The following is a 25789-nucleotide window of genomic DNA, read 5'->3' on the forward strand; positions in this document are numbered from 1 at the left end:
CCTTGAGGACAGGACAGTCTGTCCCTTTCAGTCCCAATACACGTCCATTCTGACAGAAACATACGAATACATCGTCGTTCCCATCGACCCATCCACCGGGACAAGTACCCATTCCCACCACGCAGGCTCGCCCGACTTGTCACGGCGCCCTGGGAAATCAGACGACGGAGGACACTCGTGCTCCGTAGCGAAAAACGGAACACCGACGAAGATCGTCATCACCGTCTGAGAATTATTACCACATCGGACGGACCGTTCTTGGCAGAGCATCGAGTGCTCCGGGCAACGAGTCGATCCCCGACGGGGGGCGGCCACTGGTCGAGTGTTGGGTGGTGATGGTCTTGTCTATCAGTATCTATCTCCGACTGAGAAGAGCGGTATTTTTTTTTCTTGCTCCCGGTTCTCCATTCCCTGTCTATCACACCCCCCTACGAGGCTAAGGGAGGCTGGGCTGGAGTTGGGATATGTATGAGAGTGGAGACTTCAACCGCGAGAATTCCACCCTTCGCCACCAGCCTTCGATGATCTTGGGCCTTCCATGGATGGAAAGGAAGGATTGGGTGATTGATCGGTCTCAGGGCTGGCGGGAATGTTCACCCGCAACGGCTCCAGTCGAGCATCCCGAAACGAATATCAAACTTTGTTGAGGGCGAATAGGAGAATCTCCGACCGATGGAGGGGGAAGGGATACCTTGCTCGTCCGGCGTGTGTCGAGACCTGGCAGAGGTACTCCTAGACGGCACAATTGGCCCGTGAGGACTTGGACTTGGACTCGGACTCGAGGGCGAATGTCAATGAACCAGGTAGGGAAGGCGCTTTTTGCGGGGGCCATTCTGGATGGAGCCCGATTTCAAAGTTCAGGACCACCTGACTCGCGTCCAACTACCAGGACCTACTGGTATGCTTGAGGCATTCAGCGTTCGGACGGAGACTATGCTCGCAGCGCATGCCAACGCCCAACCGCGATATCTGCGACTGCACCAAATGGGCGACGGTCCTTCCCAACCGGTTTTGATGAAACCCAAGCATCGCAGCGCTCAATCTGATACATGGCGGTGACTAACGGGAACGGACAAGCGACGTCGAAAAAAAGGACCGCGATATGCGGTGGAGTCGCATCGTTTCAAGCGTGCGTTTCTGCAATCCACGACGACCGGAGAAAAGGTACGCGTCGTCCGCCCGGCCGCCCGCCAATCAACGGTGGCGGCCTCAGGCGATCCAGGCTTGGCACGTCGCCGGCAGAAAATCCACATCTCCAGAATTGTCGCCAGCTTCAACTAACAGCTTCCATTCATTCCTCGCCCCGCCGCCCAGACTCGACGCGCTGCCCTCGTTGGTGCGAATCCAGGAGTCGGCGTCGTCATGGCTGGAAGATGCTAATGACTAACGCCTCGGTAACTGGCCAACTAACCGTCAGTCCCAGTGGATAAGCTGGGAACCAGCAATCTACCCGCCCCCCTGACTATCGCAGTAGAGCGTCAGCCAGTGACGTTGTGCTCTGAGCTTCGGCTTGTCCAGACTCTCTCAAACGTGGGCGGGAGACCCGCCAGGGGCGTGAATTTCAGGAAAAAAGAGAGAGAGAGAGAAAAAAGAAAGTCCAAGAACCGGTAATATTGTATTGTGGTGGTCAATGTGGCTGCTGCTATTCTTGACACTTTTCCAACATTTTATAATTTTTTTTATAATTTTTATCAATTTATAATTTTACCATTCGATCATTGTCCAGTTCTACCCGTCGAGTCCACCCCGTACGGTTCGCCCACTGAGTTGCCACTAATTTGTTTATCTACTTCCTCGCATTCCCTTCTTTAAATGATTGCTCTCCCAATCTCCTTTTAATCTCCTCGTCGCGTCCACTTTGACTGCTTGGTTCTGGTCTTTCCTTCTTCATTCGCTTTCGCCTCTCTTTCTTGCCTGTCTACTTTGGCTTCATCCCTTCCTTGGTCCTTCTCTCGTTCGGTCCTCGGTTATTGAATACCGGCCGTTGATACTTAGTCTAATAGATTTGACTTGTTTTACTTCATACTTGATACCCTACTTTAATCCGTCATCATGTCGATGATGCTCTCCGATAACCTGGCTCCCCAGCCCATGACCGACATCTTCACCGGCGACACCTGCATTGACCGCCGCCAATGTCACCGCACGGTACCCATGAAGGTGCTGGCGCTGGGGGTGGGAAGAACGGGAACTGCCTGTGAGTGAGCCCGCATGCCGAACACCGACGGGCCCCAATTGACCGGGAATAGCTCTCCGTATCGCTCTGGAGCGTCTGGGATACCTGAGGTGTTACCACATGATGGCTGCCAGCGTTGAGAACCCTCCCGACTGCCTGATGTGGCACGATGCCCTGAACGCCAAATACAACGGCGTGGGCGAGTTCGGAAGAAAGGAGTGGGACCAGCTTCTGGGAGAATGCCAGGTAAATCTTCGAAGAATTCCACGATACCCGAACAATCAACTAATTACGCTCCCAGGCTGTCTGTGACTGGCCCGCTTGCGCTTTCGCCAAGGAGCTCATCGAAGCCTACCCCAACGCAAAGGTCATCCTGACTACTCGTGACGTGGATTCGTGGCATGCGTAAGTCCCTCAACTCGTTCATCCCCACGAGGGGAACCCTCCAGTCTAACGTTACCTCGCAGATCCGTCATGAAAACCGTCTTCTGGCGGGTGTCCGACCCCGAGCACAGCTTCGTTTCCAACTTCAGCTGGGCCGCCGGCATGTACTACCCCATGTTGAACAAGTTCTTCCAGACCTTCTTCCGCGGCGACTTCCCCAACAAGGGCAAGCAGGTCTACGAGGACCACGTTGCCGAGATCCGCAGCCTGGTGCCCCCGGAGCGCCTGCTGGAGTACCAGATCGGCGACGGCTGGGGCCCGCTGTGCGAGTTCCTGGGCGAAGAAGTCCCCGACACCCCCTTCCCCCGGGGCAACGACATGGCCGACTTCTTCAAGCGCTGCCGCACCCGCAACAGGCACCAGATGCTCAACGCCGCCCTGCAGGCCGTCACCATGGGCGGTGCCATCTTGGCCACCGGCTTGGCTGCGACCATGGCGTTCAAGCGCTTTGTTCGGTGAGAGGCCCTTGAAAAAAACGGAAGTGTTAGTCTTGTATTTCTTGGGGTGTTGGGTTTTTTTACGGAGTATAGCGTGCGCTGGGCGCCACTCATGGTTTTAATTCCTCTCGTTTCTTTTGTGTTTCACAGCAAGGTTTGCTACATCATATCCTGAAGCAGGATTTCAATAGCGTCTCGTTTTTTTGTACCACATGGTCGCGGGACGAAATAGATAATATCCCACATCAATCTACGATATTGAAACATTAATCGATTCTCCTTCGTATTGCCAGACAATACCCCGTATCTAAAGAATTACGAAGTACCACGAACCTACACACAGCGTCGTACCGCTGCACCTGTCAATTTGAACAAAAAAAAAAAAAAAAAAAAAAAAAAAAAAAAAAAAAAAGCCCCTTGGAAAATTGGCAACAAAAGTCCAATCCTGTCCAACCAAACCCCCCATCGCCAAAACCAAGCACGCACAAACCTCCCCTTTCTCCTTTTCTCCTCACCTCTCCCCCATCTATCACCATCCACAGCAAAAGCCAAGCAAATCAACAAATCCCCAAAACAAAATCACTGTTGCCTTGTCTAGCCCAGCCCTGCCATGCCCTGCCATGCCCTACCGACGTCTGCGCAATCTCAGAACTCCATCATAAGTGGTAACTCGCGAACTAGCCCCTCTAGCGCAGACAGTAAAAAGCATACACCCCCTCGGCGTGCGCAATCATGCATTGACCCGGGCTGTTTAGCCGCCGGCTTGGCGAATGAGCGAGATTAGTGATTACTTCGGAGGATTGGGGGCTGGTGTGAGTGGCTAGGTCGGTAGGTCTGGCTGGTTACGTGTGCTGCATGTACTGCGTAGGTATGTACATGTATGGGAGTGTGGCTTGGGCTTGGGCTTGGGGTCGGGGTCGGGGTCGTGGTTGGGTGTTTTGTTTGGGTTTGGTGTTGGGTGAGGTTGAGGCGAAATCAGTTGACAGATACCTACGAGTACCTGGGTAGGAATTGGTGGTTGCTAGGAGGGAAAGGTGGGGAGTCCAAGACCATAGACTTGGCTGGTTCTTGGGAGAGAGGGTAGTGTCTTGGGGGGCTCCATTCGAATCAGGTTTTCTCGTAAATACTAAATGAGTGGTAGATAGGGGTGGCATGCTGAGTTCTGTGTTATTGTATATGTACGTGGCTGACAGCGACAAGCATGCGCACGGTGATGGTTGGTTGTGTGATATGTATCTCGGTCTGGATGCGCGAGTGCGGATCTATTGGGGCTGATGCATGATTCAGGCAGGAGTTGCCATTCTAAGGAACAGTCTCGTGTGTGTCGGAGATATCGCTGCGTTGTCTGACTTGAGTTTCATCCCTGTCTATCGATGTCTCTACTCTGGATATCCGGTGAAGAGGGATCTACGTGTACCGAGTATGTATTATGAAGTATAACAAGAACAGGTGGCCGTGATAGTCGGCATGGCATATATTTGTAAGGGTACTGTTGCAGCAGAGCAAATGTTTCATCATAGTTCTAGTATAACACATACACTGTACACAAATAACGCATTATTCCATATACTCGATTCCGCGGGGTTAGTGCGCTGACGATAAATGAGGATCCTCAGAGTCAGCGCCCGACTGCCCCATTCGGCTAGAAATCAATATAGTGTCGTGCACCGCCATCCTCGCCGAGCATCCGGATTCTGGAAGTCCAGATTAACCAGGGGGAGGCTCCTTCGCGAAGGAAACGAATACGATTGGCAAACAAATCATAAATGTAAATGATCCAGTGGATCCACTCCACTTCACCTGCAACCAATCATTGCCTCCCTTAGATGGATGCTTCTGATGAAGGATTACATAATCGGAGCAATGACGTGGTCCCCTGGCTCTAACCGCATTGGCGCTAATGGCCTCGGACTTAAAGCGGGTCCTCGGCATTACCGTATTTTATTCGTGTTTTGTGCAGTAAACAATACGGCGTGACCTTCCTCTTCTGCAACGCGCTGACTTCCCTTGGCATCTTGAATCCTAAAATCCAGTCTCATACTCCGGAGTAGTCTCGTGCCTTATCCTGCTTGACTCGTGCATAACCACCGTCTGCTTCTATCTGATCTCTGGACGGCACCTATTCGACTCGTCCGATTCCCTCGGCGCTAACAGCTTTGGGGAATTGGCCCGGCAGAATTCATGCCCGTATACGCTACCGCAAGCCTACCGCAAGCCTACGTAGTCCGCTACGTACGCTCTCCATGCATGCGCATGGTTCCTCGCACTTGTTCGCCGTGATGGTGGCTCGATCAAGTGGACTGGCTAGGCAGCTGCATTTGAACGGATGTGTTCCCAGAGATTCATGGCAGTCGATGCACTAATGGATGACATGTGGAGGCGCTAAGATCATGTCGAACCACCGGCAGCATCATGGCTCGAGATACCATGACGACGCTGCGTCATGGAGGTACAGTAGTGTGTGGCACGCGCTCTCTGGGTGCCTCCTGTGCAGGAAGTCGATGACGTCCGGGCATGGCAGGTAAGGTGTTTGGATTTCTAATTCACGGGTGCAGAAAGCTTGATCTACCGCGATATACATACTCTGTAGAATTGGATCTACAATCCAAGCCACAATCGAAACGTCTTATTATTATGATCACAGCATGACCAAGCAATTGACCATGAAGCGCCCCGCTCACCTCGTCGTTTCATGCACCAATCACCATTGTGGATATCATGCTTTGTCCAGATTCCCACGGCGCTAGACTCTGGTCGGGGTCGATTTAGCATCGCCAAGTGGGTTTCATGTCTCCATGGTGGGAAAGCTTCGCAGATTTACCTCCCATGTGCCGTCACAACTCTGCGCTGATCCCTGCCTGCATTCCAGCTGGGATCTGTTGCTCTCCTGAACATTCCTACCCCTTGCTTCAAGCACGTTTGTTACTTGGGTCGAGGGTGCTGCTCTTGCTGCAATCGTCCTGTCCAAGTCTCTCCTTCAATTTCTGGCTTCTTCTCTGGCAGAAGAAAAGAACGAGCCTGCGTGAGTAATGTGAAGAATCCATGCTCTTCTCAACGGATTTCGCTTCGGGAGGAGCTACTCCATCCTCAATCCTTCTCCGCACGATCATCGCGTCGTTGCTTCTGTTGCTATGCAGCCTGCAGCAAGCCGTCGCCGAGGTTGATGCTGTCTTCAGATCTGTATGTTTACGTCTATCCCTTGATTGCGTGCTGCGAGGCGTCCAATGGATCGCCGTCGTTTGGCCCCGATGAAAGGCTAACTGTTGAACTCTTCTGCAGAGACCTGATCTTTATTCCCCGGTCTTGACTTTGGAACATTCCGTTTCGCACAAACTCAGCCCCGGATACATTTTTCTCGGTCCTTACGAGGCGGATAACTCGGGACCTTATATCTATGATAATGCGGGGGTATGTCTTCTTGTCCTAGATGTCAGTGTCTGCGCTTTTGCTGATCCTAGGATTTAGAATCTAGTATGGAGCGGTTGGGGGAATTCCGGCCCCGGTAATGCCCACGGCATGCACGTATGCCAATACAAAGGAACGGATCATCTTTGCTTCTTCCAGGGCATCCAACAGAATGGCTACTGTCGAGGCCATGGGGTGATCATGGACAACCAGTATCGCATCGTGAAGACGGTCCTCCCCGGCGGCGGGATGGCGTCCAGCGACATGCACGAATTTAAGCTCATCAATGACGGCAAGACTGCGTTGATGACCGTCTATCAGCAGCGGCAGTTTGACATGAGTCTGTGGAACGTCAAGACGGGCATGGGGTGGCTAATGGAGAGCATCTTCCAGGAGGTGGACGTCGAAACGAACGAGGTGCTGTTCGAGTGGAAATCGCTGGACCATGTCGATCCGTCCGCCAGCTACACCTACCCCGGCGCCACAGATACCTCGGGCACCGGGTTTGAGGCGCGCTCGCCTTGGGATTACTTCCACATCAACTCGGTTGACAAGAACCGCGATGGTGACTACTTGATTTCTTCGCGCCACACGTGTGCCATCTACAAGATCTCGGGGCGTGACGGCTCCGTCATCTGGCAGCTGCACGGGGCGAATCCGTCCTTCGAGAACATCAACTTCAGCTTCTCGCAGCAGCATGACGCCCGCTGGCTCAGCGAGAACGCCACGCACACGCTCCTGACGCTCTACAACAACGGCTACAACGGCTTCAACCAAACCCACGGCTACTCGTCCGGCATGACCATCCTTGTCAACCATGTCAACCACACGGCCGAGCAGCTGCACGACTACGCTCCGATGGGACATAACATGCTCAGCTCCAGCCAGGGCAACATGCAGACGCTGGGTAATGGCAACGTCTTCATCGGTTGGGGCAACAACGCCTACATCTCGGAGCACGACGCCAACGGCGAGCTGCTGCTCTGGGGCTACCTGGACAAGGACCGGATCATGAACTACCGCGCGCAGAAGTTCGAATGGGACGGGATGCCCACGGACGTGCCGGCGCTGTGGACATACTCGCCGTCGAGCGAGGCCTTCGCGCCCACGACCTTCTACGCCAGCTGGAACGGAGCCACGCGCGTGCGGTCGTGGCGGTTCTACGGCGCGACGAACCGCACGGGCCCGTACGAGCTGCTGAAACAGACGGCCAAGAGCGGGTTCGAGACGGAGTATCGCGACCCGCACTTCTACCAGTGGACGTACGCCGAGGCGGTGGACCTGCAGGGCCACGCGCTGGGACGGTCGCCGGCGAAATTCACCTTCACGCCGTCGCCGCAGCTGCAAGCGTACTGCCATGACGAGGTCTGCGACGAGGCGACCTCATACGGGGTGCCCGGCGAGGACGCCGCGGCGGCATCCGTGCCCCCGGCGGGGATCAACACGGTCCCCTGGGTTGATCCCGAGCATCCGCAGGCTCATTACGGAAGTGTAATATCGTCCGAGACATCCCCAGACGGAGGGTCAGCAACGGCGCCGGCGATCGTGCAAGAAACTTATCGTAAGTCTTTTTTTTTTTTTTTTGCCCAAGGGAATTCCCTGGTTCTTCCCCTTTTGGATGCGACGTTTCAGTTGCGTTTCGGAGGCGAGCCAAGCTAACGGGTAGTTATTAAGTAGAGCGCGTGGGATGGGTAGGACCCGCCTTGGGAGTGGTGATCGTCGCGGCGGGGGTGTTTGCGGCGTTGCGGATATATCGACGGCGGCGGTCGGTCTACCAGTATCACAGTAAGGAGCGAGAGTCCACGGAGGCATTGCATGAGACGGGGTCGGTGTCCAGCATGGGAGAGCGACCGTGGTGGGATTGGCGACGATGGAGGAGAGGGGAAGGCGTGTACTATTCGCCGGTGACGCAGCCGGGGAGGGATGTTTAGTTGAACGGAGTATCCAGAATCAAATATCTTCAGACCGAAATAGAATCCAAATAGTCAAATCGAGCAAACATCACAAACCAAACAAATCAGTCAAAACAACAAATCGAGCAAATGGACGGTAATAAACTCCGGCCTCGGCGAACCGTCATTTACGGCGGGTAAATTACCAGACGGTACCGGCAAACAGCGCACAGACCACGGAAACGCGGAGTTGCGTGTTTTTCTACGTCTTCGGATGGAGTCTACGTATGAGTGTTATTTATATCTTTATTCTTTCTTCGATTTTTACTATTTTTGTTTTCATTTTTATGTAGTTGACCACGCACTCGGAGATGGACTCCTGCACGAGTCATGGATGAAGTCATCTACAGCAGAGGACTTCCAAAGGACTAAAATATACTGCGTATATGAAAATAAAAAAAAACAATGGCCAAACTGCCAAGACGCCAGAGTGGAGACGGCGTCGCAAGCCATTTTAGCCGCGACTCTAATATTTTACTCCGGTGCAGGACTCCATAGTCATTGTTGGTGTATGCATTGTTTGTCCGGCTCCACCTCCTGATCGGCTCTCTTCATCTTTCACGCTGCCACTTACTTATCCGATAGCGTCACTCTGCACGCTGCAGTCTTTCCTTTCTTCTCTGTCATTACTACTATTATTATCCGCCTTGTCGGTGTCATTCCTTTGACTCATTCGGACCTTTTCTCCCTCGCTCGTTTAGTCCTCCTCCGTCCGATTTGCCAATTGTCGTCGCCTAGCTCGGCGCCAATCCCCTCGCTTACCTCTTAGATCCTCGCCCTCGATGCCGCCACGAACGGCGTCCCAAGGCACCGGTCGTCAGTCGTTCACGGGCAGTGCCTCGCCCTTATCTCCCGGCTTCCCTCCCGCCGCCACGCCCTCCTCCCATCTCAGCCAGAACAAGAACCGGAATGCCCGCCACACCCGCACCACTTCCTGGACAACCGGTCACAACACGAACACCGACTCCTCCACCCAGCAGCGCCGTCGTCGCGAGTCTAACGTCTCCCTCGACGACCTCTCCGAGGGCTCCAACCTCTCTCCCGCCGACGACGCTCCGGCCGGCATGGCCCTGAGGAACACCTCCCTCGACTACCCCAGTCATGTTCGCAGTCGCTCGCAAAGTCACCCGCAAACCACCGTCCTGACGCCGCCGCCGGACCCCATGGCGCCTCCGCCGTCCCGGCCCGGCCCCGTCACCTGGATGTCGCTGCCGCAGAAGAAACAACTGGCCCTGCTGGGCCTGTGTCGCGTGTTCGATTTCCTGCAGATCGCCTCCCTGCAGGCCTACATGTTCTACCAGCTCAAGTCCTTCGACGAGAACCTGTCCGACTCGGACGTCTCGACGCAGGCCGGCATCCTGCAGGGCGCCTTCACCGCGGCGCAGTTCGCCACGGCTATCCCTTGGGGTCGCGTCGCCGATGCCGAATGGGGTGGTCGCAAGTTCGTCCTGCTGGTCGGTTTGCTGGGTACCGCCGCCTCGTGTCTCGGTGTCGCTTTCTCGACTTCCTTTGCGCAGGCTGTCTTTTGGCGATCGTTCGGTGGGGCTATTAACGGTACCGTGGGTATTATTCGGACCATGATCGCCGAGAATGTGAAGGAGAAGAAGTATCACTCGCGCGCGTTTTTGATCCTGCCCATTGGGTTTAATATTGCGTCGTTGTTTGGGCCTGGTGAGTATCTGGTTATTGTATTTTTTAAGGGACGCTGGTTAATGATTTTATAGTGATGGGCGGTATGCTGTCCGATCCCGTCAAGAGTTATCCGCGACTGTTCGGCCCGGACTCTTCGTTTGGCGGCCAGACCGGCGTCCAGTGGCTGATCACGTATCCTTATGCTCTGCCGATGTTGGCCAATTCGATCTTTCTGTCGTTCGCCGCGGTTTGCGTGGCCATGGGCTTGGAAGAGGTATGTTTATTCTTCGGGTATTGTCTGGGGTAGAGCGCTAATCAGGACAGACTTTGGACGCCTGCAAAGGAAAGCCCGGCCTGGGTGTCTTCACCATGAGAATCTTCTCTCGCGGCATGAAATCCGTCGTGCCGTCGTCGTCCGGCATCTATCAGCGACTGCCCTTCGCCGACTACGACGAGGAGCCCCTTCTGCGTCGGGACCCGACCGAAAGCTACGAACTCGAAGAGAAGGCCACCAAGCCAGCCCGACACGCTCACTCGTTGCCTTTCCGCCAATTGTGGACCAAGAATGTGTTGTGTACGCTGCTGGCGCAGGCCTTCTTCGATTTCCAAATGGGGTAGGTTCCTTCCGCTCGAGCTTGTATAGTCACAACGCTGACGATTCTAGTGCATTCAACAACCTCTGGCTGCTGTTCCTCTCGACTCCCCGTTACGACTTCAACGACCCCGCTAGCCCCCAGCAAAGGCTCCCTTTCATCTTCACCGGCGGCCTCGGCATGCTGCCCCAGAGTGTCGGCTTCGCCACGGCCATCCTCGGCATCATCGGCATGCTCCTCCAGTTCACCATCTATCCGGCCATTAACAGCCGCCTGGGCACCGCCAAAAGCTATCAGTACTTCCTGACCCTCTTCCCCGTGGCTTACGCCTTCGCTCCCTACATCGCGCTGGCGCCCTCCAGCACCCCGCCCCCGGGCCAGGCCAACGGCTCGTGGGTCTGGTTCTCCATCATCGTGGTTCTCTTCCTGCAAGTCACCGCGCGCACATTCACCCTGCCCACGTCCATCATCCTGCTGAACAACTGCTCCCCGCATCCCTCCGTGCTCGGCACCATCCACGGCATTGGCCAGTCCGTCTCCTCGGCCTTCCGCACCGTCGGGCCCATCTTCTCGGGGTCCTGGTATGGGTATGGTTTGGAGATCGGGATGGTCGGGTTCGCTTGGTGGTTGGTGGCTCTGGTTTCGGTGTTTGGTTGCGTGGCGGCTATCTTTGTTTACGAGGGTTCGGGGCATGAGATTCTTCTTCCTGGTGAAGAGGAGGACTTTCGTCATTGATTGACATGTATATATAGATATATATGTACTCTGTATATACTAGATCTTTTGTTGATTATAGATTTAATCTTGACTTGTAACTTCTAGCCTAGTTTCATTGACACATGCATCGACGGCACTTGTATCGAATGCTATGACGCGACTAGCCAGACTAACATCGCGCATCTAAATCACCTTCATTCCTGTGTACTTCTTAGTGGCTTCTTTCTCTACTTATCGATGTCCAGCGTAAGTTCTCGTTCTCAACCCTCTTAGAAACCGTTGAATATGTTTAAACCGATCCGGGATATATACAACCGGCATCCTGGGAATACGCCAACGAGAACTCCCCTCTTATTATGAATGTGAAATCAGTATTCTTCTCTTTCTCTCTCTCTTTTTATTATTATCATTATTATTATCATTATTATTATTATGTCTAGTACAAACTGCTGTTCAAGGAACTTGGGATTCTATTCTCATTCCTCCTGTAGCTGATTGGAGGATGTGGTAGCCTATAGAACAAAAGATCTTCACGTGATACAACAATCCGGCAAGATGGCCGAGCGGTCTAAGGCGCTAGGGTCAGGTACCTGATCTCACATATTCATCCGAATATTCCTAGTCTCGAAAGGGGCGTGGGTTCGAATCCCACTCTTGTCATTCATTCTTTTTTCTTTTTCTTTTTGTTTTGACAATCTGTATGGGTGAAATCATTATGTACCGTGTTCAAGTTTAACATTTTTTAATGAGAATTTTGTACCTCCTTGGGACTCACTTGTTTTATATCTTTACCTCAACAGCTTATACGGCTCTATTCCAATGTGTACCCTGCGAGGTCAAGTACCCACGATCATAGATTATGCCTCCACTGCATATCCTGAACATGAATCGCCCAATATATTAACCATAATAGACAGCGTAACTGCACTGAAATCAAATTCTAACCCCATCCAAGCCTAACTAGCCAATTGACCATCCTCCCTCCACCGCGAAACCCTCGCCTGCCGATACTTCGACACAGCAGCGACCACGATACAAAGATTGATCAGAATCCCTGTCAGAGCTCGCAGGAACCCCTCGTAATAGCGACAAGAATCAACTTCGAACAGACACCGACAGCCGATCGTGAATCCGAGCACGTGGATTATGAGGTACACGACGATAATTCTACACGGTTAGTTAGCTTTCTGGACTGGGCCCGGGTGGAAGGAGGCGCGTACTTAATGTAGTGGGCGTCGATGAAGCGGAGGACTGGCCGCATGAACGGCGAGTGCTCGTCTAGATTGACATTGGCGAGCTGAGGACGAGGCATTTCGGACTGTGAGGTTGCGTGGATGGGGCTTTGATGCCCGGCAGAGGCGCTAGATCCTGGTGGAATGTCGGGAATGAAGATTTGGGGGCGAGAATTGGGTCGACACCACGGAGTACGGAGTTGTGGAGCAGCATAATAGGGTTTTCTACGCTTCCTGTTTTCCTACTTTTCAGCAATAGTTAAGGGGAGAGTGGACTGGGTCATTGGGACTGTTCAAGCCCATTTTAGACAAGGAGGGAGCGACTGATGGAGAATCGCAGCGCTGATGACAGGCATAATTAGTTACCCCTATAGCATGACTAATCTGTGAATTTTATTCCTTCAGATTCATGAATTTCTGTTAATTAAATTGACAATTTGTTTGTTATGGGCTGATGAACCCAGACAGTGATATACTAGGGTTAAGAGAGCACATGATGAAATAGCGGTCCTCCTTGGCATGGGCCATCTTTGATTTGAAAGACGACACATCTCGCCCAATCAATACCAGGAAGTTCCGGTGTTAACGTGTATCTCCCCAAGCTATAAACTGAACTATCGTCTAGCCTTGTCAAACGGCGCGACTAGTGGCGTCAAATCGGGCTCAATCGTCGATGATTTAGGGCTGATGGGCGAATTGGAGCTCCACTTGGAAACCCTCCGATCTTACGGTGTCCAGCTTACCAATCCGTGTTCTTTTGGGCGAGACTGCACGGCTGAGAGCGACATGATCGACTTCTCCGGATCTCTGCGGATCCAGGACCCTGGGCTTTTCAGCTGGGGTCAGCAGTCCGAAACACCGCGTGATGGGGAATAGCGACGTGGCAGGTGGACCGAGACTCGGGAGACACAGGCTGGTGAATACGGGGGCGTACAGGGAGCCAGGGTTCAGGCGAGATTCATCTGCTGGGCGTGAGTGAATGTCGGCCTCGCGTGTGGAAAGTCCCGATGCTCGAAGGATGGGCTCGGAGATAAGCTTTGGCCGTTATAAATAATCCCTGCGTTCCTCTTCCCCCCCCTGGTAAGTACTGATTCAACGTCTACAGCATGGCTGAGAATCAGTTGGTCGCGTTAGAGGCCTTCCTCAAGGACCATCCAACCATTGGATTCACCCCTCCTTCTCACCCGGAATTCGCTTCCCTTTGCAAGATCTGCAATGCGAGTTATCGCGATGTCCCGTTGGCTATTGTCCATCCGCACTCCCCAGAGGATGTCAGCACGCTGATCAAATACGTCCAATCCACAGGCCTCAAGTTCACGATCCGCACTGGCGGCCATAACATGGAAGGTCGCGCCATAGTGGAGGAGGCCCTGGTTATTGACATGCGAGCTCTCACATCGGTGCAGGTCGCTGCCGATCGCCAGTCCGCCACGGTGCAGGGAGGCATCCTGCAGGGCGATCTTGGAAAGAAGCTCTGGCAGGAGGGCGTGGTTACTCCAACCGGATCGATCCCTAGTGTCGGCTACGTGGGATGGGCCATGTATGGCGGCTACGGGGCCTTCTCGTCACGTTGGGGCTTGGGAGTCGATCAGATTCTGGGTGCAACTGTGGTTAATCCCGACGGGGAGATTGTCAAAGCTGATGAGGCGCTCTTGAAAGGGATCCGGGGTGCGGGGGGCGTGTTTGGCGTTATCGTGGACATGACTATTAAGGTGTATCCGGTGAAGAGTGTGAGTGCTGAGCCCTATCCTTTGAGGTGGATCGCGATGATGGATTGCCTAACTGACCTCTTCTAGCTCCTCGCCGGAATAATCATGTACGACTCGCAGGATATCAGCAAAACAATGGCCGAGTTCAACGCCGGATATCAAAAGCTTCTCAAAGAAGGCATTCCAAGCCAACTCACCCTCCAACAGTTAGCGTTCAACGCACCACCGGGGCGAATCTTCGGAGCCACCATGGTCTGGAGCGACGATGATCTGGAAGAAGGCCAGCGCTGGATCCAGAAGATCGCCAACCTCAGCACACCGATCATGAACACCGTGGCCCCCACGACCATCCCAGAATGGTTCGATGGTAACGCTGCTCTCGTGCCAGAGACCATGTATGGAACCACCCGCACCCTTAACCTGTACGAGATCACCCCCGAGATTGCAGCTATCTTCGGACGCTATGTGCAGCAAATGCCGTCCAACCCGGGAGCCATGTTCTCCATGCACGGACTAAGGGGTCCGTCAGCTTTCCCAAGGGACAACTCGGTGTTTGGGACCAGAGAGCCTCATTTTTTGATAGAAATTCTGGGCTTTTCGACGGAGGAAGAAAGTGCGAAGGAGTCGCAGCAGTGGGCGGCGAGGTTTGTAGATGAGATTCGCAAAGAGGCATCTGGAAATATCCTTCCGACTGCATACATCTCAATTTATCACACGAAAGATGAACCGAAGCCGTTGAAGGACTTCTACGGTTTGCATGCGGAGGAGGTTGAAGCGCTGAAGGAGAAATTCGACCCAGAGAACGTGTTTAGCTTGAGCTTTCCACAGGTGAAGTGAGGGAACGATAGGCGAGTGTCGTCATTCTACTATGCAGTAGGAAATTCAATCTTTTCTGCCCTGAAGGAAACCAAATTGTATTTAAACCTGCGAGAAACCCTCCTGATCAGCTCTACCTGGTTATTTTGCATGCGGTACCAATCAATTTCCCAATTATGTTTGCCTTCGTCCTGACCGAAAAAGTAATTCTGTCATACGTGCAGTGACTATTGCAATAATTAACGCCAAGTAGTTCGTATGCCCATGACCCTAGAACTGCCTGATGTATCGTGTGGGCTTATACTTGTTGATAATAATATAGATGCGTACCATAAGGATAAGATTAAGGCACATTTTGTCCAAGATAAGGAGGGTTAACGTGGATAGGTATGAGCATAATCGAAGGTCCGAACCCCCAAAACACATTTTTATAGAGTGCTTGCTACATCTACCATAGGAAGTTAATAGATTACCCTAATATATAGAGGGACTATATGGGCGTATATATGACTATAGTAGGGTTGTTACCTATCCACACGCAATCTACTATATTTCCAATCCATATACTAGACAGGCAGTTCCACTATACACGGTTTAGTAAGGTGGGGGAGGCTCGAAAACTAGAATATCCGCTGGAGGGCTTTAAACTAAAGGGCAAAAGTAGAAGTTCGGTCTGATCTATGCTAGTAACGCGCGAAAGGGAACTATAGAACGGGGTAGAAGGAGTTTAATAACGCTATATAGGAGTGGTAGTGAAAGGCGTATAGCAGCTACTTAATCTATATTTCGACCTTTTAATTAATTCGAGAAGCGCCCGCATGCTCTGTTGCCTCAATATATAGGCTTTATCAGATTAATAAATTTTGACTGATTGATTGATTAATTGATGATATCTCCTTCATGCAGGAACCAATTCCATCTGGCTGAGCTCATTCATGGCAACATTTCTCAAAAGATCCAACGGTAGGTCAAGTATTTGTCTCAGATTTGTTCCGGGAGCCACAGTGGGCCCAAACAGTGTTCGACGGGTGATGTGTATGGCTTGATTGAATGGCTGTTTCTGGTTGGGGCTGGGAAGATCTGTTCGCGCTGCCGAAGGATGGACATTCCTCGGGCGTCTCTGACGTACAATTCTGCAACTCCCTCGACTCGATTAGACCCCTTCTCGCCTCCAATCCAAGACAATCACGGGATTTCCATCGCCATTGTGTCCCACGAGCTAGAGGCTCATGTCGTCTATCAAATTCCGATGAGGCTCGGACCACGCCGCTTCGATGGCAAGTGTTGGCTTTGGAAGATTGTCTGGTCGGATGCAAAGGTCGAGCTCTTTGGACCTTGAATGAAGCGGCTCCCTAGACATATTTAGTAAGATTGAATTATGGGTGAACGTAGAAACAGACTTACTCGAGATCCAAGCAGGCTCAAATGTTGAAACCACGGATAGTGGCACTCATGGACTTTTGTCAGCTTGACTCGGATGCAGAGCGTTTTTGCTATAGAGTGGTAGCCAAGGCTTCTCTGTTAATTAGCATAGCAGAAGAAAACACATTTCCAGATGCATTGGTTATCCTACTGGCATAGGGCTCATCAAACCGTCTCAGGAACTGTTCTAGCCTTCCTCGCACAAAGTGGAAGTATGCGAAGATTGTGCAATAATAGCAAGAGTAAATTTGATCGAGGAGGTGAGAGTCTAGATATTCACCTGATGGGAAGGTGGAATCGTTGGGAAGGGTGGGATACTGTGAATAAAAAGAAATGTGATGCTCCTAATATCCGGATTCTGTTGCTCTATACCTTTGGTTAGTTCCAGGCCCGACTGGCACAGCTCCCTGGAAAATAATATGCTTTCTTCTCTCAGGAATCGCAATAGTAGAGCCAACAAGTCCAGCCTAGACGGAAACAATCACTGGTTTGTGTAGTCTTACTTCCGGGAAAAGATTTTGCACTCGATTAAAGGGGGACTGGCTCACTTCTTGAATTCGAACTATGGATCACACCTTTGTTTTTCTTTATTTCCTTTTTCTCCTCCACTAAACAGAAACATCCGAGGACTGCTAAATATATGACTGTACGGGTGCCATAAGCTCAGTCTAGGGAGTAACGATATTGAAGCTAGGATCACCCGGGTCGATCAGCGCCGAAAGTGTACCCAGTGCACCAGTGTCCCCATCAATCTTGACACCCGCCTTCTCCAGCGCATCCGGATCAGGCCCAGAGATCACAAGCACAGTAAGCTGCTTACTCGTCCCAGTGAGGGTCACATCGGCAGAACCGGAATGCGTGGCCGAGCTGTAGACTAGTGCCCCGTTCGACAGCCACCAACGGTAGGTAACTCCCAGGTCCGTGACGACGACATCAATAGCCAGTTCCTTATCCCAGGCTTCCGGCCCATTAATCTGGACAGCGATGGCGTCGAAGAGCATCTCAGGCGTGAGCTGTGCCAGCACATCCGGCGCACTTGACGTCGTCGGGGTACCGAAGTTCCCACTGCGCAGCTCGGTGGTCCCTGAGATGTAGAAGTTTCTCCAGGTGCCGTTCTCGGCGCCGTATCCGAGCTGCTCGTAGACATCGGCGAGGCGATCTTTGGCAATCTTGCTATCGGGATTAGCGAAGACGGCGTGGCTGAGGATCTCGGCGGCCCAGCGGAAGTCCCCGGATTGAAACGCCTCTTGGCCCTTGCGAATGATCTCTGCCTCTCCACCGGCGAGCTCAACATATCGTTTGGCCTTATCCACAGGGGTGTGCTCCCACAGATGGGCTGGGTTGCCGTCGAACCACCCGCAGTAGCGCTGGTAGATGGCCTTCACGTTGTGGTTGGTAGAGCCGTAGTAGCCGCGGGCGCTCCAGGCTTTGTCCAGTGCAGGGGGCAGGGTCATCATCTCGGCGATCTCCGGGCCATTGTACCCCTTGTTCAGGAGACGGAGGGTCTGGTCGTGCACGTATGCGTAGAGGTCGCGCTGGGAGGTGAGGAATTCGACGACGTTGTCTTGCCCCCAGGTCGGCCAATGATGGGATGCAAAGACCACCTCCGCTTCGCTGCCAAACAGGTCGATCGTTTCAGTCAAGTATTTCGACCACCCGTGGGGATCGCGGACGACCGCACCTCGCAGGGTGAGGATATTGTGGAAGGTGTGAGTGGCATCCTCGGCGGCACATAATGCCTTGAATCCCGGGAAGTAGATGAGCATCTCGGACGGGGCCTCGGTGTCCGGGGCCATCTGGAACACCATCTCGACGCCATCGATGGTCTGGGTTTCGCCTGTAGTCGTGATATCCACGTTCGGTGCGATCAGAGTGACCGTCCCAGTTGAGACTGTCTGTCCGAGGCCAGCGCCGATCTGGCCTGTCGGCCCCTGGGGGAGAGCAGCGCCATACATGTATGCCGCACGTCGACTCATGGATGTGCCGGTGAAGACATTCTCGGAGACGGCGTGCTCGAGGAAGCCCTCCGGCGCAAGGATCTTGATGTCGTTTTTCTCGACATCTTCGTCTGTGACGAAACCTCTCACCCCGCCGAAGTGGTCGACATGAGAGTGCGTGTAGATGATCCCCTTGATGGCTCGGTCTTTACCCCTGTGTTCCTGGTAGAGGGCAAACGCAGCAGCACCGGTCTCTTGCGACGTGAGTGGATCGATGATGATCAGGCCCTCGTCACCTTCGATGATGGTGGTGTTGGAGAGGTCGAGCCCGCGCACCTGGTAGATGCCGCCAGTGACATGATACAGCCCATCCAGATGAGCCAGCCTCGACTGGCGCCATAGACTTGGATTCGCCGTGTCCGGAGCATCGGTCTCTAGGAACTCGTAGGCATCGTTGTTCCACACGAGCTCGCCCTGGCCATCTTTAACGACATTCGGCTTCAGACGGCCCCTCAAACCCCTCTCGGCGTTCACAAAATCTCGTTTATCATGGAAGGGAAGGCTGTCCCGGACTTGCGCTTGTTGATCAACAATGAACTGGGTTGCAGGCTTGGAGTCCTCCATTCTGAGAGATAATCGCTGTGCTTTGACTGTGTTTGCCGTTATCCCATGGCTCGACGGCCATATTTATACCCCGATGGAGCATAATTGTCACCCAGAAACCATCCCAAATGGTGGCTGGCGTTGCCCACGTACTCCTCATCTGTTGTGCATGCATTACAGCTGGGGTTTCTGTCCTGGTGCGACAAGTTGTATGCAGCCAAGCTGCAGGCTGGAGGAATCGAGATCACCCCCTCCTGCACCGACTAGGATCGTAAATTGGAAGCTGCATGACCCCTCACACTGTGTGCCCTGTCTGTAAGATGATTCCGTTGGGGAGTATGCAGCTGATGAATAGACCATTCGGGGTGACCACTAGTCTGCCGCGGATTCCACCGGGGATTCGTAAAATATGCAAGCCAGGGTAGTATCGCAGACCACGCCAACCCCAATCCAGGCACGATCAGACCGATCTCAATTGACGCGATCGATTCCTATGATGCTGATCAGCCAGCCTTCGTGCATTTCTTTTTTCTTTTTTCGCAGGAGGGGGTAAGTGGCAAATACAACTCAGCGTCCGGGATATATGAAGGCGCAGACGACCATTGCATTTAGAAAGGAAGATTCCACCACTCGGATCTTTTCAATTCCACTCATACACACCATTGGACGCACACAGTCTGTCCTCCTGCAGCGCACCGGAACGTTTGCAAAACCACCAACATGCCTCTTGACCAGATCACCGAGTAGCTTCCCCTTACCCTCGGGGACTAGCACGGTCTAATGTTGAATATAGCCAGGCCCAGTTTGACAGCGCCATCAAGGACCATCAGTCAACCATCGTCATCTTCTCAGCGGTCTGGAGCGGGATAAGCGAAGCAACCAAGCGAAACTACGAGAAGTGAGTTTGTCTTCCTTCGCTCCTTGCCCTGGCCCCCGAGCTGCCACCCAGTCCGATTTCATATTAACCATTGTCGAAAGTGTCGGCTCCCAATATTCTGGGCTCTACCAAGCCTGGATTGACATCGACGAAAGCCCAGACCTGGCGCAGAAATACTCCTCCAACGGCATTCCCACCATAATTGGGTTCAAGAACGGAGCGCAGGTGGAGAAATATATCGGGCCCCAGGTCACAGAGGGAGAGGCCAAAAGGTTCATCGAGAAGGTGCTTTGAGAAGGTCGGGCTCCAGATTCCCTTTGACCTGGCTGTGAGAGAGAATAAATGAAACCAGCCTGAATCAAGGAGTGGGTATCACCGCGGGATGGAGATAAATGGTTGGTTTAATATGGCCTGATCTCAAGACAACCGGCATCTCGGGCACACCCCGAGCGTAGTCTGGGTTTTCATGTACTTGGAAGAAGAGAGCGGCTGAAATATTATGTTCCAAGGATCTGTGTGGACTTCAATGTCGGCTGTAGTTATTTTTAGCAGGTAGACGACTAGACCAAAAACCCTAGCTAAGGCAATTGTCTGTCCTTGTATGTCAACAGTTATCCAGGCCTCGTTGCAACGGTGAGCCCTGGATTGACCTAAATTTCACTGACAGGAGGAATTCATTCAAGTCGTTGTCAAAACCGCGTGAGCAAACCTTATTATACATATATCGATTCATAAAGATGACACCTCCGATCCATGTCCGTCGAGCTAACCGCCCTCAACGCCTTCTTTCCCTCTGGATCCATACCGACCTTCACGCCGTCCCCGAACACTCCAACAGTGGGAGCCTCTTCCCACCCCGGTCCCTGGAACGGATCTTTGGCAAAGTCTGCCCACGCCGTTTGTATAGCATGGCTTACTTTGGCCTGAAACCCAGTCGCGCCTTTCTTCTCATACGTGCCAAAGACAAGCCGGATCTCCGCCATGTGGTATGCTCCGCTGCCAGGGAACAATTCGCTATTAGGGAAGCTGGCATTGAACAAATATCTCCAAGCAGGGATGTTGACTTTGATGTTATCGTCGGCGTAGAATTTCATCGGACAGTGCACGCCCAGATCATTTGCGATGAGACTGATTCGGTCGTTCTCGGTATGTGTCCCTGATGGCTGGCCCAAAGGATACGCTTTGATCAAAGTGTCTGCGAGCTTGCCTAGGCCGATTCCCTCGAGGGCCTTGCGCGTGTCGTTAGCGCCAACGACGTAAGGCTTTGCCTCGTCTGCGTTGTTCCCGAAAAGAACGGGGACTCGCACGATGGTCGAGTTTCCCTCGGTGGAGTGTAGCCGATCCTCTCGAGGAGTGTTGGAAAGCGTGACGCCGCCATCGGGCAGAGGGCCAAAGGGCAGACCGGAGGTGTCGAGAATCTTCTTGATCTTCTGGGCGGGGAGTTTTCGGAGGCATTCGATTGCGCCATCGGTAGGGCAATGAGTCAGGTTGAGAAATGTCTTCCATGACTGCGGGTACATTTGCTCCTTGTTATCTAGCGGAGCTACGATCGACGCCTGATTCGACTCCATGATTGCGGCGCGGAAAGGAAGCGGATCAGGGGGTGATGTGACCAGGGCGTCGACGCTGCCTCCGCCGGCGCTTTCACCCATGATGGTCACTTGGAGTGGGTCGCCTCCGAGGCTGGCGATGTTGCGCTGCACCCAGTCGAGGGCGAGTCGCTGGTCGAGAAAGCTACACTCCAGGTCAGTATTGGGTACTTGCGTAGCGTGGCGAACGAGAATTTTACCCCAGATTCTTTTGGCCTTGGGGCACGCCACCACCAGGGAATCCGAACACGTTCGTTCGATAATTAAACGTCACCACCACGACATCCTGATTGGTAGCAAAGCTCGTTCCATCGTATATCGGCAGTGCCGAGCCGCCGTTGATGAAGCCGCCGCCATAGATCCAAACCAGCACCGGCTTGGATCCCACCGACGCATCCGCCGGAGTAAACACGTTGAGGTTCAGACAATCCTCGCTCTCTCCACCAAGGGGGTCCCCGATGCCTGCCATATCGTAGTGGTCCTTGGATGCTTTGTTCATTTCTTGAATGCACGCCGGTCCCCATGTGGTGGCATTGCGGAACCCCGACCATCGCGGCACAGGCCTGGGAGGACTGAACCGCACTGGCGGCGCACCGAAAGGGATACCAAGGTACTGTTTCACCACGGCGGTGGACGAGGGAAGGGACGTGGTAGTTCCAACAATGGCACCGGAATCGAGCACTGCGGTAGGGAGAGGCTTTGAACTCGGCGTAGACAAGCATGCAGCGACGCTGGCCAAGCCGAGAGATAGAAGAGACCGCATGGTATGTTCCGAAGGCCGTCCTTGAAGACCAAATGGCTTCAAAAGAGCTCAAATCGGGGCACATCGTGAGACTTTATACACTCAGCGTAAGCCAAGGCAACGACTATCTGCAGCTGTGCCCTTCATCCTCGCAGCCCCCACCGAATGCAAAACAACCGATCCACGCTGCAGTCCGGCGTTCCACAGAGCTCTAATCTCACGGCATTCAGGATCACAGACGAGCGGTGCGTTTCTCCTCGTTGGGGATGGTGGCAGCCTGATCGACAGGGCATCAGCGCTAGCCGCTTTGGGACACTCCGTTGGCCAAGGAATCAGGCACCAACAACCACAAGAATCGATGCCTGATTTATAGTCCGAGGGAGATCTTAATATTTCTTTGGAATTCCAACACATACGGAGTAATATCCCTGATATTCACCAAAACGTGTCTGAAACAAGTGGCATACGCAAGAGACGTGTGTAGTGTAGAAAAAAATTGAGGTTTTGGGATAGTCCGAAGGCCGTCGCAGCTTTATCTACTGCTAAAACACTGGTAACTACACTTCTTTCACTTCAAAGAACCGAAAAAACTTGATAATCCATCTCAACGATGACCACTTAGGAAGACGTGAGGAAGCGAATTTGTCCTCATCACCAAAGACAACCCGTGGCCCACCTTTTACAGGACTGCGAAACAGACAGCCAATTAGAAGCTCGCAGTGACAGACCGCGGACCAGTTGCCGACCTCGTATTGGATCCACGTCGGGTGGATTTCCCACCTTAAAATTCAGGTTCAACTGATTTAAGGTTAACTAGCTCACTATCCTAAAGGTTGAAATAATCCCGATCCCCTCTCGAACGACGGTCGGTTTGTTTTTCCTCATGCTTTGAAAAGGCTGATTACCGCACGCCGAATTGTAACTCAATCTAAAATGCTCCTCCCGACACGGTCGCGGCCTATTGCGTCCCTACGGGCCCTGCATCGAAGCTGGCGCAGCCATGCCGGGGCAACCGACCCCCTCCTTGGACGCTTGGGCGAGGTCGTGCGACATACATGGTATCTGGGATTTACGTCTTTTGGGGGTCCCCCGGTTCATTTCCAGATTTTTCACGCGCGGTTTGTCGAGCAGGAAAAGTGGGTTGATGAGCAGACGGTAGGGATGCATGGCTTCGACGTCCAGTATCGTCAGGGGCTAACAGGTAAAAGTACCAAGAACTTTTCGCTATCTGTCAGGGCCTGCCGGGACCGGCTTCGACCAAGATGCTCTTCTGCTTGGCGTTGCTTCACGCTGGCTTCATCCCGGCCTTACTGGTATTTGTCCTCTGGTGGTATGTCTACTGCTTTAACTGTGTCCCTTGCCATTCGGATTGATGGACTGATCAGTCTACTAGTCTTCCCGGCGCAGTCGGTATGTATGCCCTCTCTCTCGGCGTGCAACGGATCGACGAAACCCTGCCCGCGGCAGTCTACGCTCTTCTCTCCGGCCTGAATGCCTCGACAGTAGGCATTGTTGCCCTCGCTGCCGTCCAGCTAGCTGAAAAGGCGATCCGTGATAAGATTTCCCGCATCCTGGTTATTTTCGGTGCATGCGCAGGCCTCTGCTATAGCGCACTCTGGTATTTCCCAGTTCTTATGGTTGCGGGTGGTGTGGCTACGGCACTGTGGGATGGTTGGGTATATCAACGAATTCTCAGGGCAAAGATGGCGTGGATAAATAGGAATCGCCAGCCCGAACCGGAGGGCGACGCCTCTGGATCGGCAGGTCACGAGCGTTCGTCCGCGCGGAACTCAGGACAGGGTGCTGGAACAGAGATGCTGCGGATGAGGAAGTCAGGCACAGAGGCATCCCCGCCGATCTCAACCGATATCCAGGCCCCGGAAGAAGGGGAAACTCCTGCACAGGAGCATATCATTCGGATCCGTGTGGGGGCTGTAATCCTTATCTTCTTCTTTGGTAAGATTCCGTGTGAAAGCTTGCGATATCACTGGATAAAGGCTGACCCCGAAACCATAGCCTCCTTCATCGCCATTCTCGTCGCAAGAGCCAAACTCTCCGCACCGCCTCTATCTCTCGACCTCTTCGCGAATATGTACCTAGCCGGTACTGTGATCTTCGGCGGCGGCCCCGTTGTCATCCCCTTGCTCCGGTCATACGTCGTGGACCCGGGTTGGGTTTCCAGTCGAGACTTCCTGATCGGCCTCGCAATCATTCAGGCCTTCCCCGGCCCAAACTTCAACTTTGCAGTCTTTCTCGGTGCTCTTGCCGTCCAAACCACATCCTACCCAACAGTCCTCGGTGCCTTGCTCAGTGGGCTAGGGATCTTCTTCCCTGGAATTACCCTCGCCGTCGCAATGCAGTCCTTTTGGCGTGTTCTGCGGAAACGGAAGTATATTGTTGACTTCCTCCGAGGGGTGAATGCATCAGCTGTTGGATTAGTGTTTACAGCTGTGTACCGGCTTTGGGAAATTGGATATCTAACTCCGCAGGATCGTGATGGGCAGAGTCTGGCGAAGGAGCCCTGGTGGGTTGTTATTGCCGCTGTTACATATGCCCAAAGTGCATGGTTCAAGGTCCCGCCGGCGGCTGCGATTGTGTTAGGTGCTGTGCTTGGGTTGTGTTGGTATGGAGTCGTTAGTCCTGCCTGGTGACGGAGTCCAGGATTGTGGATACGCGAAAATCGAAGGGTATGTGAGCCGTCCGCCCGTCTCCTTGAGCACTTGAGACGCAAATAAATCAGGATAAATGATACGGCTTTTTTCTAATCCAGGTCGACCTCATCTACTTCTGCATTGATAGGGGAATTGAATATCTTCCTGGGAAAAAAGCTTGTCAACGCGTGAATCGAGAAGCGCTTTCAGTGTTTGCCGATAATGAATTCAACCGTCCTGGACTGCATGATACGGGGTGTTAGTCCGTCAGAAGCTCTCATTATCCGTGGCAACATGTTAAAAAATGTATCCCACCAAGCTACAGCCCTGATCTGACGCCATTCGGATCACGGAAACATGCGATCCATGTAATTCTGATATCATGAAAACCCCATTTTGATATAAGCTTGGCGCTATGTCGTTTCTCGCCTCAAATATGTGGAATTTAGCGAAATATTTTTAATCCCTCATCCGGTGGTCGTGGCCAATACTGTTCTGCAGGTTCACGTAAATCCCCTAAATGATCACAGGCCACATTAACCACACTTAGGACACGAAAATTAATTTTGGGCTTGGTCCAAGGAAGAGGTAACTTGAGTGGTATAACTTTGACTACAATTTGTTTAGCGTGGATGTCTACAGTAAATTTAAAAATAAATAAAAACTATATAATCTCTTATAATGTCTGGTGTCTAATTATCTGCTAATAAATTATTATTTATATATTTAAGACTTATATTATATATTACTATAATTATCTTCTTTTTTTAATCTAGTTATTTAATAAAATTAATTATAATAATAATATTTATATTAATAAATATATTTATTAGTAACCTTTTCTTCTTTATTAAA

At 52.5% G+C, this 25789-nt stretch overlaps 8 protein-coding genes and 1 non-coding gene across 9 annotated transcripts; 6 read left to right on the forward strand and 3 right to left on the reverse strand.

The window, feature by feature from the left end:
• Nucleotides 1-1674: 1674 nt before the first annotated feature.
• P170DRAFT_462283 (sulfotransferase family protein) lies at nucleotides 1675-3304 on the forward strand. Its single transcript, XM_024852091.1, has 4 exons — nucleotides 1675-2197; nucleotides 2250-2422; nucleotides 2478-2581; nucleotides 2644-3304. Exons 1-4 carry the CDS (start codon nucleotides 2053-2055, stop codon nucleotides 3077-3079), a joined length of 858 nt encoding a protein of 285 aa, XP_024707598.1. The 5' UTR covers nucleotides 1675-2052; the 3' UTR covers nucleotides 3080-3304.
• Nucleotides 3305-5867: 2563 nt separating this feature from the next.
• Nucleotides 5868-11452, forward strand: P170DRAFT_453728 (MFS general substrate transporter). The gene is made up of 8 exons (XM_024851384.1): nucleotides 5868-6237; nucleotides 6337-6465; nucleotides 6523-8023; nucleotides 8140-8247; nucleotides 9153-10085; nucleotides 10139-10320; nucleotides 10371-10660; nucleotides 10711-11452. The coding sequence occupies exons 1-8, from the start codon at nucleotides 6100-6102 to the stop codon at nucleotides 11372-11374; spliced, it is 3945 nt and encodes a 1314-aa protein (XP_024707599.1). The 5' UTR covers nucleotides 5868-6099; the 3' UTR covers nucleotides 11375-11452.
• Nucleotides 11453-11905: 453 nt separating this feature from the next.
• P170DRAFT_t43 lies at nucleotides 11906-12016 on the forward strand. The gene has a single exon. It is a non-coding gene; the product is annotated as a tRNA-Leu (tRNA).
• A 296-nt stretch (nucleotides 12017-12312) lies between these two features.
• Nucleotides 12313-12668, reverse strand: P170DRAFT_472203 (uncharacterized protein; the record flags this gene model as incomplete). The annotated part of the gene is made up of 2 exons (XM_024852922.1): nucleotides 12313-12523; nucleotides 12577-12668. The coding sequence occupies 2 exons, from the start codon at nucleotides 12666-12668 to the stop codon at nucleotides 12313-12315; spliced, it is 303 nt and encodes a 100-aa protein (XP_024707600.1).
• Nucleotides 12669-13685: 1017 nt separating this feature from the next.
• P170DRAFT_377974 (FAD-binding oxidoreductase) lies at nucleotides 13686-15174 on the forward strand. Its single transcript, XM_024845423.1, has 2 exons — nucleotides 13686-14318; nucleotides 14385-15174. The coding sequence occupies exons 1-2, from the start codon at nucleotides 13695-13697 to the stop codon at nucleotides 15132-15134; spliced, it is 1374 nt and encodes a 457-aa protein (XP_024707601.1). The 5' UTR covers nucleotides 13686-13694; the 3' UTR covers nucleotides 15135-15174.
• Nucleotides 15175-17093: 1919 nt separating this feature from the next.
• On the reverse strand, nucleotides 17094-19132 carry P170DRAFT_377979 (alkyl/aryl-sulfatase). Its single transcript, XM_024845424.1, has one exon. It carries the CDS (start codon nucleotides 19094-19096, stop codon nucleotides 17204-17206), a length of 1893 nt encoding a protein of 630 aa, XP_024707602.1. The 5' UTR covers nucleotides 19097-19132; the 3' UTR covers nucleotides 17094-17203.
• Nucleotides 19133-19704: 572 nt separating this feature from the next.
• Nucleotides 19705-20541, forward strand: P170DRAFT_507130 (thioredoxin family protein). Its single transcript, XM_024854451.1, has 3 exons — nucleotides 19705-19818; nucleotides 19869-19973; nucleotides 20054-20541. The coding sequence occupies exons 1-3, from the start codon at nucleotides 19796-19798 to the stop codon at nucleotides 20244-20246; spliced, it is 321 nt and encodes a 106-aa protein (XP_024707603.1). The 5' UTR covers nucleotides 19705-19795; the 3' UTR covers nucleotides 20247-20541.
• Nucleotides 20542-20640: 99 nt separating this feature from the next.
• Nucleotides 20641-22521, reverse strand: P170DRAFT_402363 (carboxylesterase/lipase family protein). The gene is made up of 2 exons (XM_024846420.1): nucleotides 21742-22521; nucleotides 20641-21686 (listed from the first exon to the last, which is right to left on the reverse strand). The coding sequence occupies exons 1-2, from the start codon at nucleotides 22302-22304 to the stop codon at nucleotides 20666-20668; spliced, it is 1584 nt and encodes a 527-aa protein (XP_024707604.1). The 5' UTR covers nucleotides 22305-22521; the 3' UTR covers nucleotides 20641-20665.
• Nucleotides 22522-23143: 622 nt separating this feature from the next.
• On the forward strand, nucleotides 23144-25370 carry P170DRAFT_453733 (putative chromate ion transporter). Its single transcript, XM_024851385.1, has 4 exons — nucleotides 23144-23438; nucleotides 23492-23613; nucleotides 23677-24239; nucleotides 24300-25370. The coding sequence occupies exons 1-4, from the start codon at nucleotides 23217-23219 to the stop codon at nucleotides 24932-24934; spliced, it is 1542 nt and encodes a 513-aa protein (XP_024707605.1). The 5' UTR covers nucleotides 23144-23216; the 3' UTR covers nucleotides 24935-25370.
• The last annotated feature ends 419 nt before the right edge of the window (nucleotides 25371-25789 follow it).

Source organism: Aspergillus steynii, assembly GCF_002849105.1.
Source record: "Aspergillus steynii IBT 23096 chromosome Unknown P170scaffold_2, whole genome shotgun sequence".
Lineage (NCBI taxonomy): Eukaryota > Fungi > Ascomycota > Eurotiomycetes > Eurotiales > Aspergillaceae > Aspergillus > Aspergillus steynii.